Raw genomic sequence first — 25789 nt, forward strand, 5'->3', positions numbered from 1 at the left:
TAAAGATGCTGCGGAGTTAAGATTTAATTGACATTTTCCGCTACGCCGTATTTGAACGTCGGATATTCCGAGAAGGCAACGCTCGATCGACAGCCGGTATGCTTACCGTGCATTTTCAACGCGCTCGCTATTATAGCTATATTAATTCCGAGATTATTGAAGAGAGAGAGAGAAAAAAGAAAATGTCGTATCATTTACATGCGGGCGTGGATAACCTCGATTCCACCCTTACTTCGAATACCGGAAATTTCTGAGAACTTATTACGCGAGGATTCGCTTATTTTTTTTTTTCAGGAATGGAAATTCAGATTTTTTTTAAAATCTGTCCACACAATCGTCGCGCCCGGTCGTTACCCAGCTTCAGGTACGGAATCCGGATCTCCGAGAGGATTTTACAATTTGTATCTCTACGAAGAATGGATGGAGCAAAGTTTTGCAAACGTACGTACGTACGTTACCGACGTTGTTTTGTCGACGTGCATCAAAGAACGCGCGAGTAAAATAAAAATAAGCGAATAACGGACCACGGGAGGATCTCGAGATACCGCGGCGGAGAGGGGTAAGAAATCTGGATAGAAATATGAAATCCTTAAAGTGGATTCTTCCTTACTCCTAGCTTTTCATTTTCAAATCTCTGTACGTTGCACGCGGACGAGGGGTGAAATTTTGGCCTATCCATACGAATACGGCGAACGGGGTAGCCGGCAATATTGATTTGAAGTTGCTGACGCGGCTTGTTGAAATTTACTTTTTGTTGTTTGCTTCAGTCTCGCGCTTTGACTTCCGGCAGCCCTCTGTTTTTTCTATTGTTTCTTCCCCTTTGTCGTTTTTCTTTTTATTTGTTCTTTACATTCTACGTTCTTTTCGTTGCTCGGTGAGAGCTTCCAACGAAAAATATCGTGGGCACTCACGTCCGTCGAATCGAACGAAGTTGGCAGAATTCCCGAAAATAAAAAAAAAAATAAAAAATAAAACCCAAAAACAAAAAAAATTACGTACATGTATAATGTGGGTACGATGTGTACCGAACTCGGCGAGCGTCTGAAACTTATATAATTGAGTGAGCCGAAAGTGCGGTCTATAGCTGCCGCGGCTGCGAGTGAAATATTTTCCGTCCGTACATAGGTATTTATACACGTATAAACGCGTATCATAGGTATTGTACGTACCTGTACAATATTAGTTATAACCTACACCGCTTATATACGCCCCAGGTTTCTTTGTTCCAGACCGTTGGAAAGATGAAGCTCTACAAAGGTTATACACAATCAAGATAATCTAATTAACTCAGTTCCACACTCGGAAGAAAATTGCTTTTATGCTTCAAACATGCTTTATACTCTCGAGTAACCTAGTTTTACGTCAATCTACCGGTTGGTTGGTACCGGTGTGTATATATATATATATATATATACCTATCCGTAGAAGCTTCGCCATATCCAGATATGCATGGACCAAAAAGATGCCTCCCCTTGATACTGTATTTATGAAGAGATGCGTGTATAGGTATATACCTATACCGGTACGTCGTTGCTTTAATCCAGATCCAAGGTGGGAAATTTCAACCTTTCCAGAATATTCATTCACCCGATGCTCAACGTGTCTCTTTTCCGGAATTCGCTGTAAAATCAGTGTCAAGAATTTCGGAACGTATAGGAATGCGTTTAATATCGTATGAGTTTCTCGCTGCCGCTGCCATGCCCCTTTTTGTTTATAGATTCAAATAATTATTCATTTGTTTATTCGTTAATATAAAATACCCCGATCCGTTCACCCGAGTCGCTTCCTCTTCGAGAGGCGAGCGTAAGAATTTCAAAATTCATCAACATCCCCAAACTTATTCTCAAACAGGCTGCCCGAGGGATTAGAAAAAAGAACAACGGAAAAACCAAACGGATCCGTATCGACGATCGATCGAAAATGAATGAAGAGAAAAAGAAAAAAAAAAATGAAAAACAAACAGCTTCGAAAAAGTGTGAAATTTGGAATTTGAAACGGTTTTCTTTGATTGCGCGGCGCGCAACGGCCGGTGGTTTAACGGTTACCGCGTAGAGGAGAGAGGAGGGATAATAGGAAAAAAAAAAGAGCATACCTCGTCCACGTGACCACGACGGTTTGCAGGTGCATCCAACTGACCCCCTCGTTCCGCACATGTAACAAACAAACACGTGGCGCGATTCCAGTCCTCGCGCGTTTCATACCTGGACATCGGGAAGGCGAAGTAGTGCGAGGGGTGGGGGGGGGGGAATTAGGAGAGGGGAAATTCGAGGGGGGAAAAGGGTGGACGCGAAGCGCAGTCGACCGAGATGAAGGGGTTGCCCTCGTTAACGCTGCAGGTGAATCACTGTAATCGTCGAATATTATTACAGCAGCCGTGTCTCCTCCACCGCATCACACGTTATCGGAGTGAAAAACCATCGAGTTTCTTTTTACTTTTTTTTTTCTACTCTCATGTCAGAGACGGAGTAATTAATTTGTTAGAAAGGCGGTTTATCGACGGTTGAAAAATTAGTCGAGTTCGAATAAAGAGCGGTGGGCATTTCAAACGAATTTTCACATCGGTCGCCGTACGCTGAACGGAGACGAAGATCGAGTGGTACTTCATTTTTTATGCCCCCCGACATTTATACACTCGTAAGACGTTACGGGGTCGACGACCCGACAGCTACCGTAAAGACCGGTGTGCAGACGCGGTGCAAAGAAACGTAATAAATTGTTACCTATTACCAGGTACATACATGTGAGCGTACACGTAATTACGTTATACCTTCGGATATCAACCGATTCCGTATAAGTCGTTATTCAAATAAACTCCTCTGTTAATAAGATCCTCTGTATCGAATCGCGAGAAAAAGGCGGAAGAAATATAACGAGTATAATAACGGACGGCCCACGCATCGCGGATTCCGCAAAACTGTTCATTCAATCATCTCTGTGAAAATGTTTGAAAAAAAATTTTTTCGTTCCTCTTCCCCAAAACATTTTTCGGCGATATCGCTGAGGGGGGGAGGGGGGGGGGGGGTTAAAAGCTCGGACGAGCAACGGAGGTCGCGGAGGAGGAGAAAAAAAAAGAAGAAGCAAAAGGAAAGAGAATCGAGCGAAAAAAGGAAGGCAAAGTAAAATAGAAAAGCTTATAAGGAAGGAAGTAAGAATAAACAAAAAGGAAATGACGGAAAAAAGAACCCTATACCAGACGTTGGAAGGATGGCTCGTTGAACTTCCGTCTGCTCACCATTCCGCTTCATTTAGCCAAATGCTATGAAAAGATGGCTGCTATCCGGCCGTATACGTATGTATGGAGGAGGGAGGGCTCGCTGAGTGCTTCGCGAGTTTACTTAGCCAAAGTACGCGTATGAATGCATTACTTGACGTTCAACCAAGACGGAAGCTGACTTTACCCCCGCAACGCGAAACGTCCGCGAGCCTCGGAGATATACATGTGTATACCTGAGAGAGTGAGAAAGAGAGGAACAGTTGGCGAAAACCAAAACGGAAGATATAACGTATGTATTACATGTACATATTGACGTAACCTACCCACCTACATTGGTATAAACGATGCTAATTTATTTTGTTCCAGGACACCGCCGCTACCCCTACGTTATTATTTATATACCTCTACCTGCATCCATGTATACGTAATGAAGTAACAGCTGATGCTTATATATTTTCGAAGAGAAGTTTCGCCTGTACGTGTACGTACGAGTCGGTTGAAGAGCTCGAGAAGAAGTCGGTATACATATATGACGCACGTATATGTATAACGTTCGCCGTTGCACGTGCATAAAACTGGGTACACGTGTTGTGTGCGCGGATACATATGAATGAGATATAATACGCACGTAGGGAGCATTTGAATGATATTTGCACGCCAAATATTATCACGCGACGAGTCGGAGAACGCTCGAGGATATTCTTCTTGCGTCGCCTTAATTGCTTCGGTAATGATTAGGAGGCGTTTTTCGTACATCGCGATAAGAATTATCGGTATCTTTTCGCAACGGCGAAACAAATAATATACGCATACGTCGGGAAAAAACAAAGAAAGAAAGAAAGAAAGAAAAAAAAACTCGCAAAAACTGCGGAGGAGAAGAAGAGGTAATTGGAGAGGTCGGAATCAGATGCAGGTTCAACGCCGTTACATAAAGTAGGTAGTTTATCGCCGAAAGTAAAATAAACTTATTTTTTTTTTTTTCTCCTCTAGCGCTATGAGAGAATATTTTTTCCATCCCTTCTTCCTTGATTACCTATGATAATAATGATAATTTACGTCGTTTATTTGTTCCGCCATCTCGTCGTCGCTGTAGGACATATATCCCGGTCTCCCGAAGCGCCGTACGGCCGCGTATGAGGAAAAAAAAGTGGAGGGAGGAAGGAATGGAACAGCCCACTTATTTTTTTTTGCCATTTTCATTAGATTTGTATAATTGTATCCGAGAGGGGGGATATATTATCGCGGGATGATAGCGGCTGCGAATATCGTTGCGGTTGGCGTGTAACAGAAAAAAAAAAAAAGAAAAAAAAAACGGAGAAACTTGAAACGAAAAGAAAAAAGTCAGCTCGTCTGACGTATCTCGCGTACCGCTGAATATGGAGGACCGACTCTCCGCGTTCACGTCGGACTCGCGGGAATCGACTTGACAATCGATAGAAAAATCTTCGAAGCGTTTTACGGGATTCCTTGGGAAAGTGGAACGGCGTAATTGCGATTGCCTTTTACTCGCGCGGGCATAGGTCCGAATTTCCGGACCGGCGTACCTCGAGATCTACTGCGAAAACAAACATGAAATTTCGAAGCGCGTTGCATAGGCCGCGATGACGTGACAACGCCAGAGATATAAATTTGAGTGGCATAAAACACGCATATATTTGAATAACATTACACATAGCTTTATTTATACGTTCGAGGTGCGTAGTGGCGAATTTACATTTTCAACAATTTGATTATTCTTTTACTTTTTATTCAAGTTTCGGTGAAAATTAACGTCGAGTGGATCCGATTCAAATTAGCGGTTTTGCCCGCGGAATCTTATTCGCGACGGTGAACCGAGAGCAAAAACTGGTTCTGGCGAATCTGCATGTTGTTTTACGAGGGAATATGTTATACTGTTATTCGAAGGATTTCATCGAAACGGCTGCGAGCAAATTTCGGATATTGTTTCGAAGAAAATACGCAAGATAGTTTATTTTATGCGGACATTATAATATCGAAACACGCGACCGAACAACTGACATTCGAGGCGTACGACGGAGAGCCACGTGGATTGTCGATTTTTACTTTCATGTCCTCTGGACGCGCGAGCTTTCGTTTCAGAGTACGGGGGGGGGGAACGTACCGAAGTGGATTGTGAATTTTATCGTAAAAAAAAATCGCACTCGTCTCTTCCTCCTACTTCCACCCGCTTAAACGGTACGCGTGAATTAAGCCGCCCTTTTTATTCAACGAGTCAAAAAGGGACTTTATGTTTACAAATTACTCGCTAAGCTTCTCCGAACGGTTTTTCGTTATCTCGATATTAGTCTTTTTTCTCCTCGTTTTCCCTTCTTCTTGTTTTTTTTTTTTTTTTTTTTACGCCCAATCCTAGCAGGCACCGGAATGCGAAATCTGTATTTTATCTGTTGGCCAATTCCTATACGGAACTTTTTCAAAGTTCTCGTCGAAGGAGAAGTGGGATAGAACTTTTGCGGTTTATTGAAAAGCTGTACGTAATGGCTGTGAATCGGCCTTCTTGCCGCGACGCGACGGTTTCACCCCGTTTCGGGGGCGTATTCAGAGAGTTCGAAGGACGTTCAATGCTCCGTAATATACGTATATACATATACACGTAGCTGCTTCTGATTTGTGCGCTTCGTATGGCCGCATCGCTTTACAAATTTTTCACCATTTTCGAGGGAAAATTGAAGCGGAAAATATTCCGAACGAACGACCGAAAAAAAATTCGTCTTCGGTTCAACGTTCGTCCCGATCTTCGCTGGTATTTAACGAAACAAGAAATTCACAAGAAATTCCCAGGTGTTCGCCCATCGGTCGAGCGGGGGATGGTTTCGTCCCCTTGAAATCTGAGAGCGTTATACTTTCTAGATCGGGGAAATCCAGATTGATGTTTTTGCTATGTTTTATTCAGACGGGCGTTAGAGGTCTCCGGTCGGCGAGCAGCAATCGACGAAAATTTCGGAAAACCCAGAGCCCAAATTCAACGGGGAAAAAGTACGGAGAATACGAAATGTCACAATGAAATCAGCTGCCCAAAGCGATTCTACTTTGTCACGTGGTACCTACACGGCCTTCCGGAATTTTAAATCTCCGCTCCCGACTCCCATGGACTCCGTAGCGCGCGCACGCTCTCCGCTTTGGTCCTTCTCGTACGGGATTGTGTGCACATAACGTATACACGGGGCTTTCACGTGTGCACCTCCAGCCTTCCATCCACACTACCTTCAACCTTTTGGCCTCGCGGAGACTCCGGGGAGACGCGATCACCATGTATAACGAGAATATTAAGGCGACCTCAGGTACAACGTACGTGTATACGAAATTCGGGGAGCTGGCCCATAAATACTGCAGCGTAAGTCCCGGAGGCCCGTAACGTAGAATAATTTAACCGCGTACTCCGAATCCTCGGGAGTCACCTGGCGGGCAAGAAATCGCATCGGATTATAAAGTGAGCGTCGTGAATAGCGCATGCCGCGTATTTCATGCCGACGTGGGCTTTCATTTTTCACATCGGACTCGTTATACCTTCGTTACCGTATCTCCGAAGGCCTCGGTCGACGTCGTTTTCCCCCCCCCCCCCCGCGCTGTCGGGGCTGAAAATTCTCCAGTTACCCCGGAACCGAGACGCATGTAACGCTAGGTCAAAGTTGTTAACAAGAAGGATCAGGCTGTCGGTCTCGTAGTCACTGTAAACAAAAGCGTCATTGTCTTACCTCTCGAAAGTTGGTGACATTCGGAGCCACGCGGGTGGCCAATACCCAAAGTTTCGCGGCTAACTTGCCGCCGTAGAACTTGCTGAATATTTAATGAAACAGCCGCGGAACGCGGCGCCAACGGCTCCGGGTTAAAAACAAAAATGCCGACCCGATCGAAAAGGGAAGTAAAAAAATTGTTGCCGGAACGTACCACCGGAAAACTTTCGCCGCGTTCGACCGATGACTTCATCATCTCACTCGATCGTCTGATTTACAAGAAGACTGGGGGCGGGGGAGAGGGCGGGGGTTTCCTGCTCGCGCGAACGAGGATTCCTCGTAAATCGCTATACCCCCGTATATAAATTGGACATTTCGGATTATACAAGCACTAGCCGAAAACAAACGTAGACATTAGGAACCATAATCCCGGCGGGGAACTGGGCTTATTCAAAGGCATCGGGGGTGATAGTCAGTGATTCGGAAACTATAATAATCCCTTTTGTGTTCGTCAGTGAAACAAAATAGCTGCGTCGATGCCGGTTTTAGCGACACGACGCGACGGGTTGATGCCCGACCGTCGCCGTCTTTACGAGGGTGTTCCGATACACCCCCCGTCCATATACATATATATATATATATACATACAACCACCGCACCGATTCGCACCGATGCAGACATCCGATCCGTTCAACCAATACGGCGGTGCTTATGAGGAAAGCCTCCCGAGAGAGAAGCGCCGGAGTGTGCAACGTCAGATAAGGTAGGCCGGTGCGAACAGGCCCCCCCCTCCGTCGATCCGCGGTCGAAAGTGAATCCAGATCGATGCGATTACTTTGAATTTCGTGCGGCTAGCTTCCTCGGAAACACGGAGCATCGGGAGCACGATCCTTCGCCTCGAATGCAGGCAGTCCCCATGTCGGACGTTGAGGTCAAACCGTGCGTACAAAGCAATAAGCTCTTTGCGGAGTCGCGCGCGTCCAGGCGACGGGTACAGCTGCTTCGGAAGTTGCCTACCGGGTGAATCGGTTTTCACGATGACGTCTGGAAAATTAAAAGTGACGAGCCTCCGATGCCGTATTCAGTATCTCGGAGAAATGTATTTCCGAGCTCTGGATCGATTGGAAGAAATCACCCTGTATGGTAACGATTGATTGCATAGTAAAGTGTAGCGCGTTTCAAAGGGTGAACTGTATACGTAAACGACGACGAGCTGCGCGAGGCGAGTCGCTGTAAACATCAACTTGATCCCCTCCGGGGTTATAAAAGAAACTTTTTTTTTCGGCCGCTTAGGTAATTCAAGGATCAAAGAGAATTCCGCCTATGCTTCAATGAACGCCGCTGTACTCAGACTTTACGAGAATAAAAGCTTCGGATGAAAACTGCTACAAAGGTTACGACCGTCTTTTTTTTTTTTTGATTTTTACCTTTTTTCTCTCCTTTCACATAATTACCAATAACGGCGTCGGAGGATGACCGAGGGGGATGTCGCACTTGTCGATAAGCTTGGATTCTCGGTAAGCAAATTTCTGATTTTTTTTTTTTCTAATTATCAACGACTCCGAATCGATTCCTCGAATTCGATCAGATTTGGTCCAACGTTGAACGATGTCTACGTCGTACCCGTTAGTCGTAAGCTTCCATTACCGGATGTTGAATCGTTTCAACGCTTCCGCGATTGAATCGTCCGCGAAGAAAAATGACTTATTCGGCGATAGTCGGAAATCTTGGAAAGCCTGTAACCGAGATAAGCAACCAGCTGCAGCACTAACTGGTTTCTTGACTTTTCTAACTTGCGCCGTAGTTTCCAGCTTTTCTAAGAGTTATACTCCAGGTTTTGCATCCCGGCTAGGTTCGCCTCGGGAGCAGAGGAGGCAGCCAAACGCGGACGCTAATTGGTGAAGTTGGGTTTCAGTGTATAAGGTATATACGACTGTGCGGGTCTCTTAACCCTGATAAATAGAGCAAGTTTAGAGCAACACGTTGCCCGACTTTGGATTCGCGTTTTCTCATCCGGATGGCACTCCGCGAGAATTCCCGGGACGCTTTTACTCCGGGTTACATAGTTCTTCCTCAGCCAGTACCTTCTTGTTGTTCTTGTTCTTGTTGGTGTGTTGTTTCGCGAAAAAGGCGCAAAGTCTAAGCGAATTAAGGTAGTAAACTAGAGCTTCGCAAATAGCCTCGTTCGCGACTATATTCCATCCGCGAATCTCCCCTCGTTATTTCGAAAATCGCGGGTACGAGGTCGTTTCAAAAGCTGACGCAAGGATCCAGGTCTCAGCTGACGCGGTTGCGATCCGCCAAATAGATATGGGTTGTGTCGCAGCTATAGAAATTTTGAGAATTCCGTCTACACGAATGGCACCTCGATTAGCGAGATTGATTCAGCCCAGTCGACAAATGCGGAATCGGTTGACGAGCCGTGTGATACTTGGCAACGTCAATTTTGACTTTAGTATTTTTTCACTTTCTATTCAAATTTACCATTTACCATATCAATTTTTCATTTTAACTTCCGCGCTTTCGATTAGCCGGACGATCGACGAATAATCGACGAACGAACGAAACCGGATTACGAGCGTATACCGAATGCGGAAATACGAAACGGCAAAACGCGTGCGGATCGGAAACCGTACAAAATTCAGCTTAGCGATAACCGAAACAAACGGGACCTTTTTTTTTTTTTTGTTTTTCATACCAACCCCCGAATCATCCTTTTTTTTTATTCCCGGCAAACCGAAGGGTAAAGGTTTTTGCACGTTCATAGCGGTTCGATGCCCCTTCTTCTATTGGTTTATTCTAGGACTACGTGTAGCTGTAAAACGGGGATATATAATTCGTTCGATGGTCACGAGGCGATAGCTGCTGTAGCTTGTTTAATTGAACGTTTAATTTCCTAGCCGAGACTCGAGCGAATAAACGGGCCTAAAGTTGATATCCTCCAGGGGGGGGGTTTATTACTCGCGATAAAACGCCTACTCATAGCAGACGAATGCTCGCGCAGTTTTAACGGGAATTAAATTTATTTCTCACCATGTCCTCTGTGTACCTTCGACGCGGTATATCGGGATAATTAAATCTCGCTAACATTGATCGTCAAACGAATTGCAATTCCGCAAAACCTCAAACGGATTCCGCCGCGGCGTCGCATAGCGTGTGTTTGATAATCGTACTTTATGCGCTAAAATATCGCTAGACTATAGAAAAAAATTGGAAAGCAAAGAGTATTCAACAGCGATCGCCCGAAGGGATATTAGGGGGTTTTCTCGGCGGGGTTGGAACGTCGAGGCAAAGGGGAGTTGAAAAAAAATCCGTGTGCGTCTGGCGCATGCCGCCGTCGTCGTCTAGAGCGTCAGGCGAGCGGGCGAGGGCGATTTGGTGGCGACCGTTACAAAAGATCACAGTCAGAAATTGCGTTAGGCTCGTATAGTTACGGAGTTGTTTCATCTCTCGCGGAGACGGAATTGCAATCTTCGCTTGAACGTAATTTAGCAGCGAATTGCATTACGCGGCGGGTAGGGTGCCTCGCAAAATTTTCCTCACCGACTATACGGCGTACGCATTGTTAAGAAAATTCTCCGCTATTCGCTACGAATAAAAGTTTTCTTTTATCTTGAAACGTGGAAATTTTCAACCCTAATTCTTCGCCGCATCGAGTCTTATTCTTTCAACGTCACCCGCACGATATCGCCAACGCTTGGCTGCGCCTCGTCCTAATTTATCTATCTCCCCGAAATGGCGTATAAAAAAACCCTGCCCCGAGGCACGGGCGGGCGAGGCCGGTACGGACTCTGAAAAAAAAAAAGATTTCTTTCTCTTGCCTAGCGAGAAAGAGAAAAAAATAAAAATGATACCGGTGTATCGCGCATAGATATTCGAGTCGGCCAAATATCCTCGTAAAAAAAGCTCTTCCACTTCTGATTATGAGTGCGGAAGGGGGGAGCAGAGGGGGGGGGGGGGGGGGAAAGGGCAAGTGGAAGATTGTAGTTCGCGTCTAATGAAACGAGGCGTATCCGTTGTCTCATTAAACGTCGAGACCCCGCGAGGATGGAAGGTGGCGGTTTTAATCAAGCGGCTTAACTGCTTCGGTTTCGCGCCCGTCTGAACCTTCGTTCAAAGCTCAGCGCATCCCGCGTACGATCAAGGGGTTGTTACGGTGCGTGAGTTCCATTCACCCTTTCAAAGTTGCAGCTACAAGACGACGACGCGACGACGATGATATGCAATTCCGGTCCTTTGATTATACCACGTTTTGCAAACTCTCCGCGATAACCCACATTAGTTAACGTCAGATATGGGAAAATACAACAAACATTTCCGGATCCCGACCACTCGCACGTGGTTCGCCCCAAGGCCACACGACCCCCCCCCCCCCCCTAACAAAACGGCGCTATACCGACCCTCCGACGAAAACTCCTCTATAGCGATACGTAACCCAATACCCATTTACTCACCCCCTACACTCTCCCCCCCTCTCCCCCTCTTTCGGGTTCGCGTTGCCTCCAGCGACAATTTTGTGCGTAGGTGGGTATACAGGCATCGTGTTTTCCTCCGCCCCTTCGCCCTTTTGGAGTTCATAAAATTATCGTGGTATGAATAGTCCCGTGTTGGGTCAGGTGAATGATATTCAACTGGTCACGTACTACTCTAAAATGATACGGTTCTGGTGAACCACCACTCCGGAAAACCGGGTGCCAAAATTTATACGCCTGAATGCGTTTCATTTTGTTTCTCCTTTTTTTTTACACCGTTAATTTTGGAAATAGGCGCTTACACCGCGTCTTTCGTTGAAAACTTTCTACTCGAATGATTAATGATTACCTAGTTCGTACAGAGATACGGCTGCATACCTGTGACCATTGTGTACGGCAGGATGACAAGGATACACACCTACTCGTCAGACGGATGCGATCTGGCGTTTCGTTTAATTGGGGTCATTAGGCGAGTGGGGAAGGTCTTCGAGTCAGACGTTCGCTTGTTATCCTGATACCAACGGGGGCTTGACGGATCAAACCAACGTTGCGGATCGAAGCCATCAGACACCGCGGAGAGATCGGTGAAGGAGGCAGGTTCTTTCCGATTCTGTGAATTGAAATATTGCAGTTTTGCTTAATGAGGGAAATCCGTCTGCGCCGATAATTGCTACAATTAAGATCACGCGGTTACGAGACTTCGTAACTTTGACGAATTCCGAATCGTCTCGTCGTTAATATCGGGGTCACGAATTTCCTGAACAAATCAATTGTCCAAACCGTAGAAAATACTCACGACGACACTTTCGTTCGTGCGGCGTAAATGTTCTTCTATTCTTGTTTCGAACAACGACTCGTATCTCGGCGGCATGTTGAAGAGAACGCAAACATGGACTGGCGCTTTTCCAGTGGAATGCCTGAGCGATTGATAATAATCGAACGTACGTGCTAGTTGAAAAACACTCGACGGGCATGAGTCTAGGAGGTGGGTCAACGCGACGGTTGACGTACATTATCATTGGCTGTTCGATGGTAATGAATTTGAATTGTAGATCCACGTAATTCTTGACATCATAGATACAAGGCGGAAAGGTGAAAGGCCACCTCATTGTTCAATCGAACATTGGTTCCTGCCGTCATCGACTCTGTTCGGAAGAGGACCGCCGGCGCTTGGAATAAAAAACAAGAAACTCGTCGTCCAAGGATATCGCGATCTCTCTCGAAGCTCTAATAACGATCTGCGGATCACTTCGGTAGCGTGAAACGAGCGTGATCTCTTTTCCCTTTCGGAAGAGATTTTTCCATTCGAATATTTCCAATAAAATCGGGCACATTTTCCTTAGAAATTATTTGGTGAGAAACTAGACCAATCTCTGAGACTACGTTGTTATTCTCGAGGAGCCCCACTTTTTTTGTCACCGTATGGAAATCGTCTGGCGCTTCATAAATACGTTCTCACATTGAATCATTTCCGTACATTGAAATTGTGAATATCACGATGTAGTGTAAAGCTCATTGCTGACACGGTGAACCATAAGGAAGCCAGCGCAGCGATAACGGTTGCTACCGACCCCCTTGGAGTTTGAGGAGAAATGCAGCGAGATTCCTGAATGGTTTCTTAGCAAAATTTGTCTGTAATAAGAAACTTCATCGACAAAAAAAAGGAATGGCCCTTTTGTGCTTGTCATCGCAGACGAAGTTAATATTGTATTACATCGACTTACTTCTCATGCATTTATGCCAGTCAGCTATAATAAACACAATGCCTTATACTTGATTGGATCGAAGGTTCTATGTTCTATTTGAATGTTAAGTACTTACCTCGTACCGTTTTATTATGTGGTTCAGATTTACCCATACATGTAGCTATGTGCTTGGTAGAGCTGACGGAGACTACATTTCGAACAATCAAACGGAAGTAAAGTCGAAGTGGGTGTGCAATTTTTTAATCCAGATTTTTGTAAGGTAAGCAGGAGTATGAAAGTGAACGTTGATTCGATTTTTTTTATTGGCGCATACGTCCGGGGTTAGACATAATTCATTGTCAGCCAATGAAAAATCAACTTTGAATATTTCGCTTCATATAGATGATCAAATTTGCGCATCATGTTGGAGCGAAACAATAACTGTTAAATTTACGTCACCAAAAGCTATGAAGTTTCCGGACGTGTGTCCCGACTGCGGGTCCATATCATTCATCGAATACCGCTGTAAGAAATTCAAGTCAAATCAGTTGGTCTTTTGCTCGATAATCGAGCTTGAGCGGAAAGGGGTCAATCAGTGGCCCGGATTAAATATTAGCGGACACATTGTCTACTGTAGTTAAATAAAGAACTAGCGCAAACTCCGATGCGTCATTTGTGGCCTCAATAGCCAACGGCACTGTTTGTATTTTATGGAAATCGACTCGGGTATTCCGCGGAATGGACGAATACCTCGAAAAATGGAAGGACTAACGAACTCCCTCCGTCGTTCGTTGAACGGAAGATATCCTGATCTTTGGGTTACAGTCAATCTCAAATCGCTGCAGGATTCGCGTCCTCCGCTGTTTTCCTATAAAGGAAAAAAAACCTGAAGGAATTTTACTTTTCCAATTCTTCAAAACTCTCCTTCTTCACGATTCCTCAGGAGTATTTGGAGAAATGCAGTTAGACTTTGACAACGAGTAAACAAAATGCGGAATCCTCCTTGAAATGGGTTATCGTATCAAAGACTAGCATCTCGATTCGCTACTGAGAGCTTTTTACCTTTTCTTTAGGTGGCCCCTCATGTGAAGGAGAGGGATCGTACATTGAAACCAGAAATGTCGCCAGAAATATCAGAATACGTTGTTCATTTTGATGGATATTTGTAGCGATGCTCTGTAACATGTGCAATGTTCTCAAATTTGTTGATTTGATATTTGTAACACATGAGATGAATAAATTTGACCGCTTGTAAAAAAAAAAGAAAACGAAATATGAGAATTCAGGTGAACCCACGCTTCATAAAAATAAGACCTGACCACGAGGTCGAGGCCTTAGCTTTTACCTAAGAGGTTATAGGCTGTTCGGAATGGGCTGATTTGTGATTCAAATGTGAATTATTGGTGCTTTGTTATGCGGTATGGGGAGTTTCGAGAATCCGAATACCAAAAAATTTGTCGAAACGGCGATACGCATTCTAGAAATTAAATCGAATCACCAGAGGTGGTATCAAACTATTACGTAAATGAGAGCGACAGGTAGCGTCCACGCGATAAGGAGACATCGTTGATTCTGAACTTCAAAACGATTTGGATTATCACGATCATAAATATTAAAGACGGGGCGACGCGTTACTCGTCTACGTTGTTAACGCCGAAATATTAAGGTATTCGACTTTGGTCTATATTCGTATTGGTGAGTATAGGGTCTCGACAGTAACTGGCCTATCAAAATCGTCAAGTGGAAGGGATGATCAGAAACTCATAAAGAATGAAATTCATAAGTCCCTGCAGAGTGATGGATCACGTCGATCTTCAAAGTCGAAAATTCGCGGCTGCTGAGGGCGAAATGTCGGAAATACAACAATTTTACGCCGGCAAAAATGTTTTTATCACCGGTGAGCTTATTCTGGAAAAAATTCTTATCGTGCGAACCAGCTCGAGTTCGAATCGTTCGAAAATTAGTTAAACGCGTCTATTTTACCTCCAGTTCGTTTCTCTTCGTTAAAAACTGTAGAAATGGTGGATAAAATTTTGTGTTTCGTTGCCAGGTGCCACAGGGTTCATCGGTAAGGTACTTACGGAAAAGCTGGTTCGAAGTTGTCGTGATATCGGTAGGATATACGTTCTGATCCGTGAAAAAAAAGGCAAAACCCCCGAGGACCGCAAGAGGGATCTATTGAGTAACGAGGTACGACCGATCCGAACGGCGGGAAAATCCAGTCGCGGGTTAATTGCCGATTTTAATTTACACAGGTGTTCGACGTCGTGAGGAGAGAGTACCCGGAATTTGCGGATAAGATAACCGCCGTCGCCGGCGACGCGACGATTTCCGATTTCGGTTTGTCGTCGAGAGACCGCAACCGCATCGTTAACGAGGTCAACAGCGCGACGACTGATTATTTCGCTTTATTGTCGGTTTTCAAAACGAATAAACGTTGAACCCCGCGGTTACAGGTCTCAGTGATATTTCACGCCGCTGCTAACGTGCGATTTGACGAATCCCTACCCAAGGCCGTCGTCATAAACGTGAACAGTGTTAAGTACATGATGGACATTGCCAAAGATTGCGTGAATCTGAAGGTAGGACGAGTCTGCGGACGATCGATAACCCGAACGAATTTTCAGTTGGAATCGAAATAATTTTCATTTTATCATCTCGATTCTCAGGCCGCTATTCACGTGTCCACCGCCTACAGTAACTGCGTCCAAGAAAAAATCGACGAAGTTATCTACGCGCCTCCTATAAGTTACAACGACATCAACGCGATAGTGAACGTTTTCGAAAATAGTAACTGGACGGAAAAAACTAAGGACGAGATAACGAAAAGGTAGATTTCGATTCTCCCCACTGACTAATACCACCCTTCAAAATATATCGGTAAATTTCACAGGGTGATAGGCAAGTGGCCGAACACCTACACTTTTACCAAAGCCGTTGGGGAAGGCGTCGTACTTGAGAACGCTAAGGACCTTCCGGTCGCCATCTTCAGACCATCGATCGGTAACGCGCAATTATTTTATTCTCCATTAATAATTACGGTTCCACAGCCTTTAACTTCGCTCAATAATATCGACGATCTTTACAGTGTTGGCCACCGCCAAAGAACCCGTTCCCGGATGGCTCAGTTCGGCGATCGGATTCTCCGGGGCCCTGGTGGGGATAGGTGTGGGCGTAATAAGCGTGATGAAAGTGGATGTTGACAAGAAGTGCGATTGCGTACCGGCCGACATGGTTTGCAATTCTTTGATCGCCTGCGCATGGGAGACCGCCAACGCCAAAAGACGGTCGGGGATATTTTTTTTTCCGTAGAACAGTGGGATATCGAACGAACGACGAACCGTCGCGCTGATAATATTTATGGATTACAGACCCGCCGCGGATATTCCAGTCTACAACTACGTGTCCGGCCCTGAAAATCCCCTCTTATGGGAAGAATTTAACGGGATCGGCAAACCGATTGCATATTCGATTCCGACGAGTAAAAGCGTTTATTACAACAGTTGCTTTTACGTGAAAAACACAATTGTTTTTCTCATATTGGAATTTTTCTTGCACGCGTTGCCAGCGCTCACCCTCGACGCTATTAGACGACCCTTCGGTATAAAGCCCAGGTAAGCGTGCGATTGGATTTTTCAAATCGTTCACCGTTACTTAAGCAAACGTGAAGTAAGCGGGGGAAACGTAATCTGAAAGACACCGATTATCGTTGCAGGTTTTACAAAATTTTCTTGAAGGGATCGAAGTTGATGAGTGTCGTATCGTATTTTACATTGAACGACTGGGACTTCCGAAATCACAGAACGCAAAATCTTTGGGATCGATTGAAGCCGGAAGATAAGGAGATATTTCCCTTCAGCATGCGGGAACTGAATTGGCCTATTTACATCAAAGATTACTGCTACGGGATTCGAAGATACTTAGCCAGGGACGGCGACGAGACCATACCGCAAGCGAGGCGCAGGCAAACGGTGTAAGTACAACTGTCCCTAAAACGGCCGAATATCACGTCCTCTCGGTCAGTCAATGTTACGAAAAATTGTGCTTTTCAGCCTCTATATAATCCACTGTATCGTGCGATTGTTCTTGGCCGCCCTCGTTCTCCTCGTCCTGTGGAAGCTGATCGGATGATATTAGGATTCTTGCAGATACCTCCCCCCCGTTGATCACATGTCTGGAAATTTTAACTTGTCTCGAAATAAACGATGCTCTCATTTCAAGTGAAGTATCATTTCCCGAGTATGTACATCGGCAACAAAAGAACGACTCACTTCGGGTTTAGAATAATTATCCGATGTCATTTTTGCTTCGAATGAAAATCAACTTCATTTTTTCTTTTTTTTTTTTTCCACTAAATTGTGCGTTGTAAAAATTCATGAGTGGCTGGGAAATGACAGTTACTATTGAAACTGTGGTCCGGGTCCTACAGTCGTGGCCTCTCAATCAATACGGAATATTGGTGCTGTGAATATTCAACAGTTTACCGGCACATGAGCAATACCGGCGTCGGTGTGGTTACAAGATAGCTACTAGTCATTGTTGAATGCATTTCACGTATGATACCTGTCTCGGACATGTAATGTAACGTTGAGAAATTGCTCGAAAAGAAACCCGAGTGAGCCAACAAAAAAATTAATTGCCGAAAATCTAGCGACACGTAATATATTTACAGCGATTGTATTCTCCTCGATTCAGCAACGAGAATATTTCTATTCCAAACTCCACAGACAAAAAAATGATTTTCAAGTTATCTGCAAATTGTAAGCCAATTTCACAGCGATGCAAGTGCATACTGAAAGTGGTTAGCGAAGAGTATAAAATTATGCGCATGGCCTCGGTCGCAATGTGATGTAAATTAATGTTCAAGGGCAGATAATGTCGCATCGTTTCATATTTCAGTGAGAATATCATCGTATATAACGAAGTGGGACTGGTAACCATCTTCGTTAATATGGCGGTTAAACAAACGTGCGAGAGCATGAGTTTTTTTTTTTATTGAATTTGTCGATTGTTGGCAATTTCAGCTTTATTCTAATACGTTGTTCACGAGTGGTGAAAAATGACGTTGAAAATTTTCATCGATACTCACAGCATTCGGAGGAAGTCGGCGACTATTCTTGTTTACGAAGACGAAGTGGAGGCGTACGGCTTCTGACGATATTCCTCAAAGCTGCGGTGTAGATATCTGAAATTTATCAAATACCGAGACGACGAAACAAAACTTCGTCAGTTTTAGGTAAAACTGCGATCTTCTCATCAGCGAGTCACGGATTGCACTTATCGGATACCTCGTGAATCGAATGTACGAACCTCGACTGACCTGGGCTATGTAAGTTACCGCGAATCATGCGTCTGATGTCTGATCCGAGCCTAGTGCCACCAACACATAACCGGAAGAAAGACAATGGCCTTTGCCGGGCAGACAATGGAATCTACATAATATTCTTATCGTTGAAATTCGGCATTTGTTTTCGCCAAATTGAAATCGATTGTTATGTAATTGTATTCTCAAACTAATCGACACTACATATTCATACATATTGAATAATTATACCGCAGCTATTACGACGAATCTAGGCTAATGACCGCTAAATAAGTAATGCGTCTGTTACAAAGAAAATGCATCGCGAACATTTATGCGTAATCGTTCAAAGGCGGAATGGAACAATTTTATTCAGCCTATCAGAACAGAATGCCCGACGGGCGGGAGGGAAAGGTAGTACGCCATAAAAGTATCGGAGCTTCTGATAAGTGCGCAGTGCAATTAGTGATTCTACTGGATTTCCACTGTGGAAAACATGTCGGAAATTCAACAGTTCTACACCGGGAAAAGTATTTTTATCACCGGTACGAATTCACTCGAACAACTCGAATGACTCGCGAAAAGCGTGGATCGATCGCCGACGCACGAAATCGGTGTTGGAACCACGCGACGTTTTGCATTATCTGCTTACAGGTGGGACTGGGTTCATCGGTAAAGTACTGTTGGAAAAATTATTACGAAGCTGCCGGGGAATCGAAAGGATCTTCATCCTCGTGCGTTCCAAGAAGGGAAAAGATGCGCACGAACGTGTCCAGGCTATGCTTTCAGATCCGGTAACTCTTTCCCTAAAAAACTAATCCCTTCATATACGACCGTAACTGTTCCGACGGTATCGAGGAAGTGCGGAGTGGATTTTTTACGGGGTATAAAAATTTCGCGAACAATTTTGTCCAGGTATTCGACGTGGTGAAAAAGGAATACCCCGAATTCGCGGGGAAGCTCGTGGGATTAGTCGGGGACGTCGGAGCGAATCGACTCGGATTGTCGTCTAGCGATCGTGCGCGTATCGTCGACGAGGTGTGTAGTGCGTCAGGTGTCAAATTAATGGTATTCATTAGTACGGCAGAGAAGCCGCACCGAATTAAAAATCGAGCGTTTCAGGTATCGGTTATTTTTCACGTCGCTGCCACCGTGCGATTCGACGAACGGTTGGATGTGGCGATCGCCGTGAACGTGAACAGTGTCAAGTACATCATAGACATCGCCAAGGAATGCAAAAATCTCGAGGTACGGACGCCGTGATCGAATCGGACGCGGGGTATTTAACGGCTGAAATTACAGGTCGCGGTCTACGTATCCACGGCATTCAGCAACTGCGTCGGAGAGAAGATCTACGAGGAAACTTACTCGCCGCCCATGTACTACAACGACATCAACGATTTCATTAAAATTTCCGAAAGATCCCACTGGTCGGAAGCTACCAGAGATGAAATTTCTCACAAGTATGGAACCGGCGTTATCTAGAAAAAAATATACTGAAGAAATTCCGATGGTCTTACAAGTGCAATTAATTAACGCTCCGCAGGATCCTGGAAAAGTGGCCGAACACCTACTCCTTCACCAAAGCCATAGCGGAAGGCACGGTGGACGAATATGCCAAGGATCTGCCGATAGCCGTCTTCCGTCCCTCGATTGGTAATACAAGTTACGCGCACGTGTGGAGAGCGAGGGGATGATTCGACGATACTTTTTCGGTTTTCAGTCCAAACTACCGTTAAGGAACCATTCCCCGGATGGATCGAAAACATGATGGGTCTTAGCGGAGCAATCGCTGGAGTAGGAATAGGCGTCGTTCATACAATGCAAATGGACGATTCTAAAAAAGTCGATATTGTCCCGGCTGACATGACATGCAATGCTCTGATTGCTTGCGCTTGGCAAACGGCGGTCACCAAAAGACGGTAGGATATATCGAGTCGATTCTCACTTTTTTTAAGTTTCAGTCGAACACTCTATTTTCTAAAATCTCTGCACTCCAGACACTCGGAAAGAATTCCCGTCTACAACTACGTATCTGGAACCGAGAGTCCGATCACCTGGAGGAAATTCCTCGATTTGTGTTTCCTACTTGGACTTCAGGTTCCCACCATCAAGGCTGTATATTACAGCAGTTTCATACCTGTAAAATCAAAACTCGTGTTCCTTGTATTAGAATTCTTTTTTCACCTTCTACCGGCCTTACTGCTCGACGCTGTCCTTGTAATACTCGGAAAGAAGCCTTTGTGAGTATGACATGGGAATCGCCGCGACTCGAACTTGAACTCGAAAATGAGAACCTTGTTCATTGCAGCATTCACAAACTATTCTTGAAGGGCGCAAACGTCAGTCGAACTCTGACATTTTTTACCACGCGCGATTGGACTTTCCGTAATCAGAGGGTTCAGAATCTCTGGGAGCGATTGAATCACGTGGACAAGGAAATATTTCCATTCAGTCTCTCCAACTTTGATTGGACCGAATATATGAAGATCTGTTTGATGGGGACTCGAAGACACCTGCTGCACGAACCCGACGCTACCATAGATCGAGCGAAAAAGCGTCAATACGTGTAAGAACTGAGTTCAATTTCGAAATTCAAAAATCAAACCGCCGTTAATCTTCAGACTCGCAGCTAACCACCACCGTTCGTATGTTTCAGACTATACGCCATCCACGTGCTAGTCCGACTGGTGGTCGCGAGTCTTCTTCTATGGATCATCTGGAAGGTAGCGTTCGCGGGCTAGGTGTACCAAATCCCAGTTGTTCCTCGAAACGGCGATAGCCTCATTGGGCGTATAGATAATTTCTTTATCTCTGTTGCACGTTGTTAAATGTACCGTCTTGCGTTTGATGAATAAATCTAGACAAAAATTCATGTAAATTTTACACCGGAACGGTATCTTACTTAACGTTATTTCATAGATATTCTATGGTTATTTCGTACACGAAAATTAACACCTCCTATTTGCATATTCATATTCGTGGCGTACAACAAAATTTTACATCACTCGCTCGGATGACAATGGCGAGTTTTGTTGTGCGGCGTATAAACTTCTCAGTTTTATTGGTAGCCACGGATATCAACACGATGCGGACGTAACGTTTATGGTAAATTATTTGATAAGTCACACCTCGGAAGAAGTTGAGTTAATGAAATTTTGCAAAGCAACAGACTTTTTATAACTGAAAAATGACATCATTGTCAGCTGATCCTTTTTGTACACTTGTCACAATTATATGATTTGTCGAGATGTGAATAAGATTGAACGGTATTCTTCGCGACCGCACTGAAATGAAAAATAGACGATCCGAATTCGGAAGGACGGTGAATCCGATCGGATAATATCTCGTATTACCGCAAAGGAGTAAAAGACAGATAATCGATATTCCAGAACGGAGGCGCTTCTGTAGAGTTGCAGTATATCGGGTGGTAAACACAAATGTTGAGTCTTTTGTCATGCGACGTAGGAAGCTGAACACCATGCACTTTGCAGAGTTGAGCGATATTTTGTCATCAACGAATAAAGAAGTTTCACACATTTCCCTGATGCCAAAATAAAGAATTTATCAAGCTATTCCTTTGGTTTTCTGAAAGTGCGTGACTACAGCATCGTTCTTCGGGATACATTGTTCCGTTTCCCACGTATTGGCGTTCCTTTTTACCGATTTTATCAAGTTTCAATTTTTCGAAAACTGTATAAGGCGCCGTTTCTGGTACGGGTCTTCACACCGCACTTTTTGTCTGAATCTAATGTGCAGAGTTCTTTTTGGGCTCGAAGCAACGCACGAGCATTTCGTTGGTCCCATTGTCAATATTTAACCGCGTGTCAACCTCTCAGAAATAAACCGAGTGTCTATTTGTTAAATTCATTAAATCTAGCATGTTAATAGAGGATGACTAAGGCAGATTGTTCCCGGTAATTAAGGCACCGAATCGATTCCCGTGTGGTTATCAGCAATGAATAGTTAAGATCTGTTTAATTCAAACCGGATGGTGACGTTAGTTCAACCGTGAGATGTCCGTATTCGTTTGTATACCTGATTATGCCGTTGAAAAAAGAAAGTGTCGGTAGAAAAATATAATTAAAACGAGCTATGAGTAGTTAGACGAGGTTTGGAAGGGGGTCAGCAGTCAATAAGCTCCGGGAGATCCGAATATCCTTTACATTACATAGCTGAACGTCACGTGAACCGGGTCATCATGTCCGAGATCCAAGAGTTTTATAGAGGAAAAAATATTTTCATCACCGGTACGAAAGGGCTGAGATCTCGTCATTGTGGTTAGTAACGAGTTATATTTAATTCCGTGAATTTCTAGGCGCAACCGGATTTATCGGCAAGTTATTGTTAGAAAAACTGCTCCGAAGTTGCCAAGGTATCGGAGATATATACCTTTTGGTGCGTCAAAAAAAAGAAAAGAGTCCGCAGGAGCGAGTAGCGGTTTTACTTGCGGATTCGGTAAAGTTGTCTCCAAATGAAAAATCGCAATAAATCAAAAGTCACCCACCAATAACGCCGCTTCGATTTTATCCCAGGTGTTCGATACCGTGAGAAGCAAATGCCCGAATTTCGGTGAGAAGGTTATTGGTTTACCCGGAGATATCGGAATCAAGGGACTCGGCTTGTCATCCGAAGACCGCGCGCGGATTATCGACAACGTATGTGCAACGTTCGCTTCTTTCATTGAAAGTTCATATTTGTCCTTCCACCGATCGAACTGACACAATCGTAATGATAAAACTTGGCTAGGTCTCAGTTATATTTCACGTGGCTGCAACCGTGCGATTCGACGAACCGTTAGAACGGGCGGTTCCGCTAAATGTGAACAGCGTCAAGGATATCGTGGATATCGCTAAAGAATGCAAGAATCTTAAGGTCTGTGCCGCACCGTGGAAAGAGAAAAAAAATATTGCCGAATTCTTGAACGCGGAATGTATTCCAGGTCGGTGTCTACGTATCAACGGCATTCTCCAACTGCGTTCAAGACAAGATTAACGAGCACGTCTGCCAGCCACCGATGAGCTACGAGGACATCACCAAATTTCTCGAAATGTCCAAGAGATCCAACTGGTCGACGGATACTCAAGTGATCACGGAAAAGTAGGTATTCCCGACCGGTGCGAAGCGTCGATGTCGCGGACGGGAAGATCCCGGCGAAATTGACGCCGATCTGATAACTGCATTTTCCATACAGAATTCTGGGAAAATGGCCCAACACGTACTCCTACACGAAAGCAGTAGCGGAAGGTACCATAGACGAATACGCGAGGGACTTGCCGTTTGCCATTTACAGACCATCAATCGGTAATTTCACTGATTCGTTGTAACTACGCTTAGTGAGTTTTGGCGATGAATCCTCATCGCACGGAGAACATTGGAAAAACTCGAAACTCGCTTTACTCCAATATTTCGGCATTGATCCTTTCCGCAGTGCTCTCCACCGCCAAGGAACCAGTTTCCGGATGGCTTCAAGGTATGACGAGCCTCAGCGCAGCGATGGCTGGAGTGGGTGCCGGTCTTATACATACGATTCACGTGGATAGCGAAAAAAACGTTGATATCGTCCCAGCCGACATGGTATGCAATAGTCTGATCGCCTGCGCGTGGGAAACTGCGAACACCGCGAGGAGGTGAGTATACGTTGAAAACCAGAGAAATTTTCGGCTCGAAAACTGAGTGAATGTTACTCAGGTCGCGACTCGCGTTCGAACCTCTCATCTCTCCTCGAAAATATTGTCATCTATAACTGTGAATTTCAGAAAAGACGAGAGCATCCCTGTTTACAATTACGTAAACGGACCAGAAAATCCAATTACTTGGGGCGAGTTAATCAACACCGCGCGATTATGCGAACGTAAGACTCCGTCGAACCGAGCAATTTATTGTACATTCTTGGTTTGCATAAAATCGTACCCAGTCTTCGCCATTTATGAATTTTTATTCCACTTGCTACCTGCCGTACTGCTCGATACCTTGTGCACATTAATCGGCAAAAAGCCTATGTAAGCAGGAGCTAATTTTATTGCCAATTGCTGTTACGGGATATCGGGATAATGAAGGGACACCGATTCATTGCAGGTTTTACAAACTTCACAATAAGGTTGCGAAAACAATTCGAGACATCTCATTCTTCACTAACCACGGATGGATCTTTGAAAATACCAGAGTCGTGAATCTTTGGGAACGATTGAACGACCTGGACAAGGACACGTTTCATTTCAGCTTGTCGAACATCGATTGGTTGGAATACGGTGCCGTTCACGTGTTGGGCGTTCGAAGGCACCTCTTGGACGATCCCGACGACACGATTAGTCAGGCGAGAAGACGCAACACGTTGTGAGTGACTTTTACGACCTTGGAATGACAAATCTGGAAGACATTCGGTACAGGGATCAAAAGTTCAAACGAATTTTCATTCGCCTTTTTCAGACTCTACATCGCGCACACCGTAGTACGGCTCCTACTCGTCACGTTCTTCCTTTGGATCATTTGGAAGTTCGCTAGCGCGATACTCACAGTTGACGTCGGTACGAAGAGCCACGTAGTTTGAAGATCGGTCAAAGTGTGCAGCGGAGTTACGAACTCGGGAATCGGACATCTGTGCGACTTTTCAAAATTGACGAGACGAATCGATTCATTTGTTCCACGCCCATCGAAAATTTCGTAGTTTTTATGTCAAGTGAAAATGCCGCATGTAAGATTGACAGGATATTCCAATAAAACTGGATTCGAGGATTATCATTCATCTGACAATAAAAATTAATCATGGCGCGGAGAGCTAGTGATGTCCTCTCTGCAAAATTGATTAACCAGTAAATATTCAAATTACTTTTACGAAGCATCAATTGTTTCGAAAACAATTGATGAAAAAGTCATGTAGGGCATCAACTGTATTCACTATCTCGTTCAATAAATAGAAAGGCTTGGTTGCAATGAATATTCAAAAATCTACGGTGATTATATATGCTGTCGGCAACGGGAACGAGTCGTTTATCGGCATTTTCCACAGCCTATGGTAGCATATCGATATTTAAAAGTCGCTTCACCGCTGAACCCAGATGCGTCAAATATTCAACTAGGTATGTGTCACTCGCCAAAGAATCGATCGATCCGAGACGCAAATGTTCTCCAACGAAGAAAATACCCTCGTAGCCGAGCTGCCGACTTCCCCTTCGGCATGGAAAGTTCTTCGGTCTGAAAATCTCTTACGAAATTCTCCATAGGGTTCCAGGTATGTACGCATTAATTTCACGCACCTTAATTCCGGTGAAATGTTTTCATCGGTTTCAATCGTCTAAACGTTATCGTATTCGCGACAACAAAGCCAAGGCCTTCCGTTCGCGTATAAACCGAAAGAAAGGAATCGCGATATGACAAACCTGCCGCGAAACTGAAAGAGGAAAAAAAAATCGTCAAAATCTGTT

General features: G+C 44.6%; 2 protein-coding genes and 1 long non-coding RNA gene across 6 annotated transcripts; 2 read left to right on the forward strand and 1 right to left on the reverse strand.

Annotated features, from left to right (window-relative positions):
* Positions 1-856: 856 nt before the first annotated feature.
* LOC105691717 lies at positions 857-18419 on the reverse strand. 4 transcript variants are annotated; one of them, XR_007277286.1, is made up of 10 exons: positions 18153-18419; positions 14126-14239; positions 13814-13931; positions 12175-13586; positions 11757-11988; positions 8334-11553; positions 6740-6900; positions 2093-6630; positions 1416-1620; positions 857-1249 (listed from the first exon to the last, which is right to left on the reverse strand). It is a non-coding gene; the product is annotated as an uncharacterized LOC105691717 (long non-coding RNA). The 4 variants fall into 4 exon arrangements; XR_007277289.1 differs by lacking the exons at positions 857-1249; positions 14126-14239 and having other exon boundaries at positions 1273-1620; XR_007277288.1 differs by lacking the exons at positions 857-1249; positions 8334-11553 and having other exon boundaries at positions 1278-1620; positions 11797-11988.
* Positions 14313-17283, forward strand: LOC105691642 (fatty acyl-CoA reductase wat-like). Its single transcript, XM_025746406.2, has 10 exons — positions 14313-14960; positions 15114-15253; positions 15319-15441; positions 15520-15645; positions 15733-15893; positions 15957-16066; positions 16152-16350; positions 16435-16677; positions 16779-17036; positions 17116-17283. Exons 1-10 carry the CDS (start codon positions 14834-14836, stop codon positions 17192-17194), a joined length of 1566 nt encoding a protein of 521 aa, XP_025602191.2. The 5' UTR covers positions 14313-14833; the 3' UTR covers positions 17195-17283.
* Positions 18420-18751: 332 nt separating the features above from the next.
* Positions 18752-25302, forward strand: LOC105691708. The gene is made up of 19 exons (XM_048650616.1): positions 18752-18910; positions 19020-19159; positions 19281-19403; positions 19488-19613; positions 19668-19828; positions 19912-20021; positions 20089-20287; positions 20366-20608; positions 20677-20934; positions 22473-22615; positions 22684-22823; positions 22901-23023; positions 23115-23240; positions 23308-23465; positions 23560-23669; positions 23797-23995; positions 24125-24367; positions 24444-24701; positions 24795-25302. Exons 1-19 carry the CDS (start codon positions 18862-18864, stop codon positions 24913-24915), a joined length of 3030 nt encoding a protein of 1009 aa, XP_048506573.1. The 5' UTR covers positions 18752-18861; the 3' UTR covers positions 24916-25302.
* Positions 25303-25789: the final 487 nt, after the last annotated feature.

This window comes from Athalia rosae, chromosome 2 (genome assembly GCF_917208135.1).
Source record: "Athalia rosae chromosome 2, iyAthRosa1.1, whole genome shotgun sequence".
Classification (NCBI taxonomy): Eukaryota; Metazoa; Arthropoda; class Insecta; order Hymenoptera; family Athaliidae; genus Athalia; species Athalia rosae.

Coding starts and splice junctions, on each gene's coding strand:
- LOC105691708 (XM_048650616.1), top strand. CDS start 18,862: ATGTCGGAAATTCAACAGTTCTACACCGGGAAAAGTATTTTTATCACC. Junction 19,404..19,487: donor GTGCGCGTATCGTCGACGAG/GTGTGTAGTGCG, acceptor CGAGCGTTTCAG/GTATCGGTTATTTTTCACGT. Junction 20,935..22,472: donor GCGAAAAAGCGTCAATACGT/GTAAGAACTGAG, acceptor ATGAGTAGTTAG/ACGAGGTTTGGAAGGGGGTC.
- LOC105691642 (XM_025746406.2), top strand. CDS start 14,834: ATGAAATTCATAAGTCCCTGCAGAGTGATGGATCACGTCGATCTTCAA. Junction 15,254..15,318: donor GGGATCTATTGAGTAACGAG/GTACGACCGATC, acceptor TAATTTACACAG/GTGTTCGACGTCGTGAGGAG. Junction 16,351..16,434: donor ACCGCCAACGCCAAAAGACG/GTCGGGGATATT, acceptor TATGGATTACAG/ACCCGCCGCGGATATTCCAG.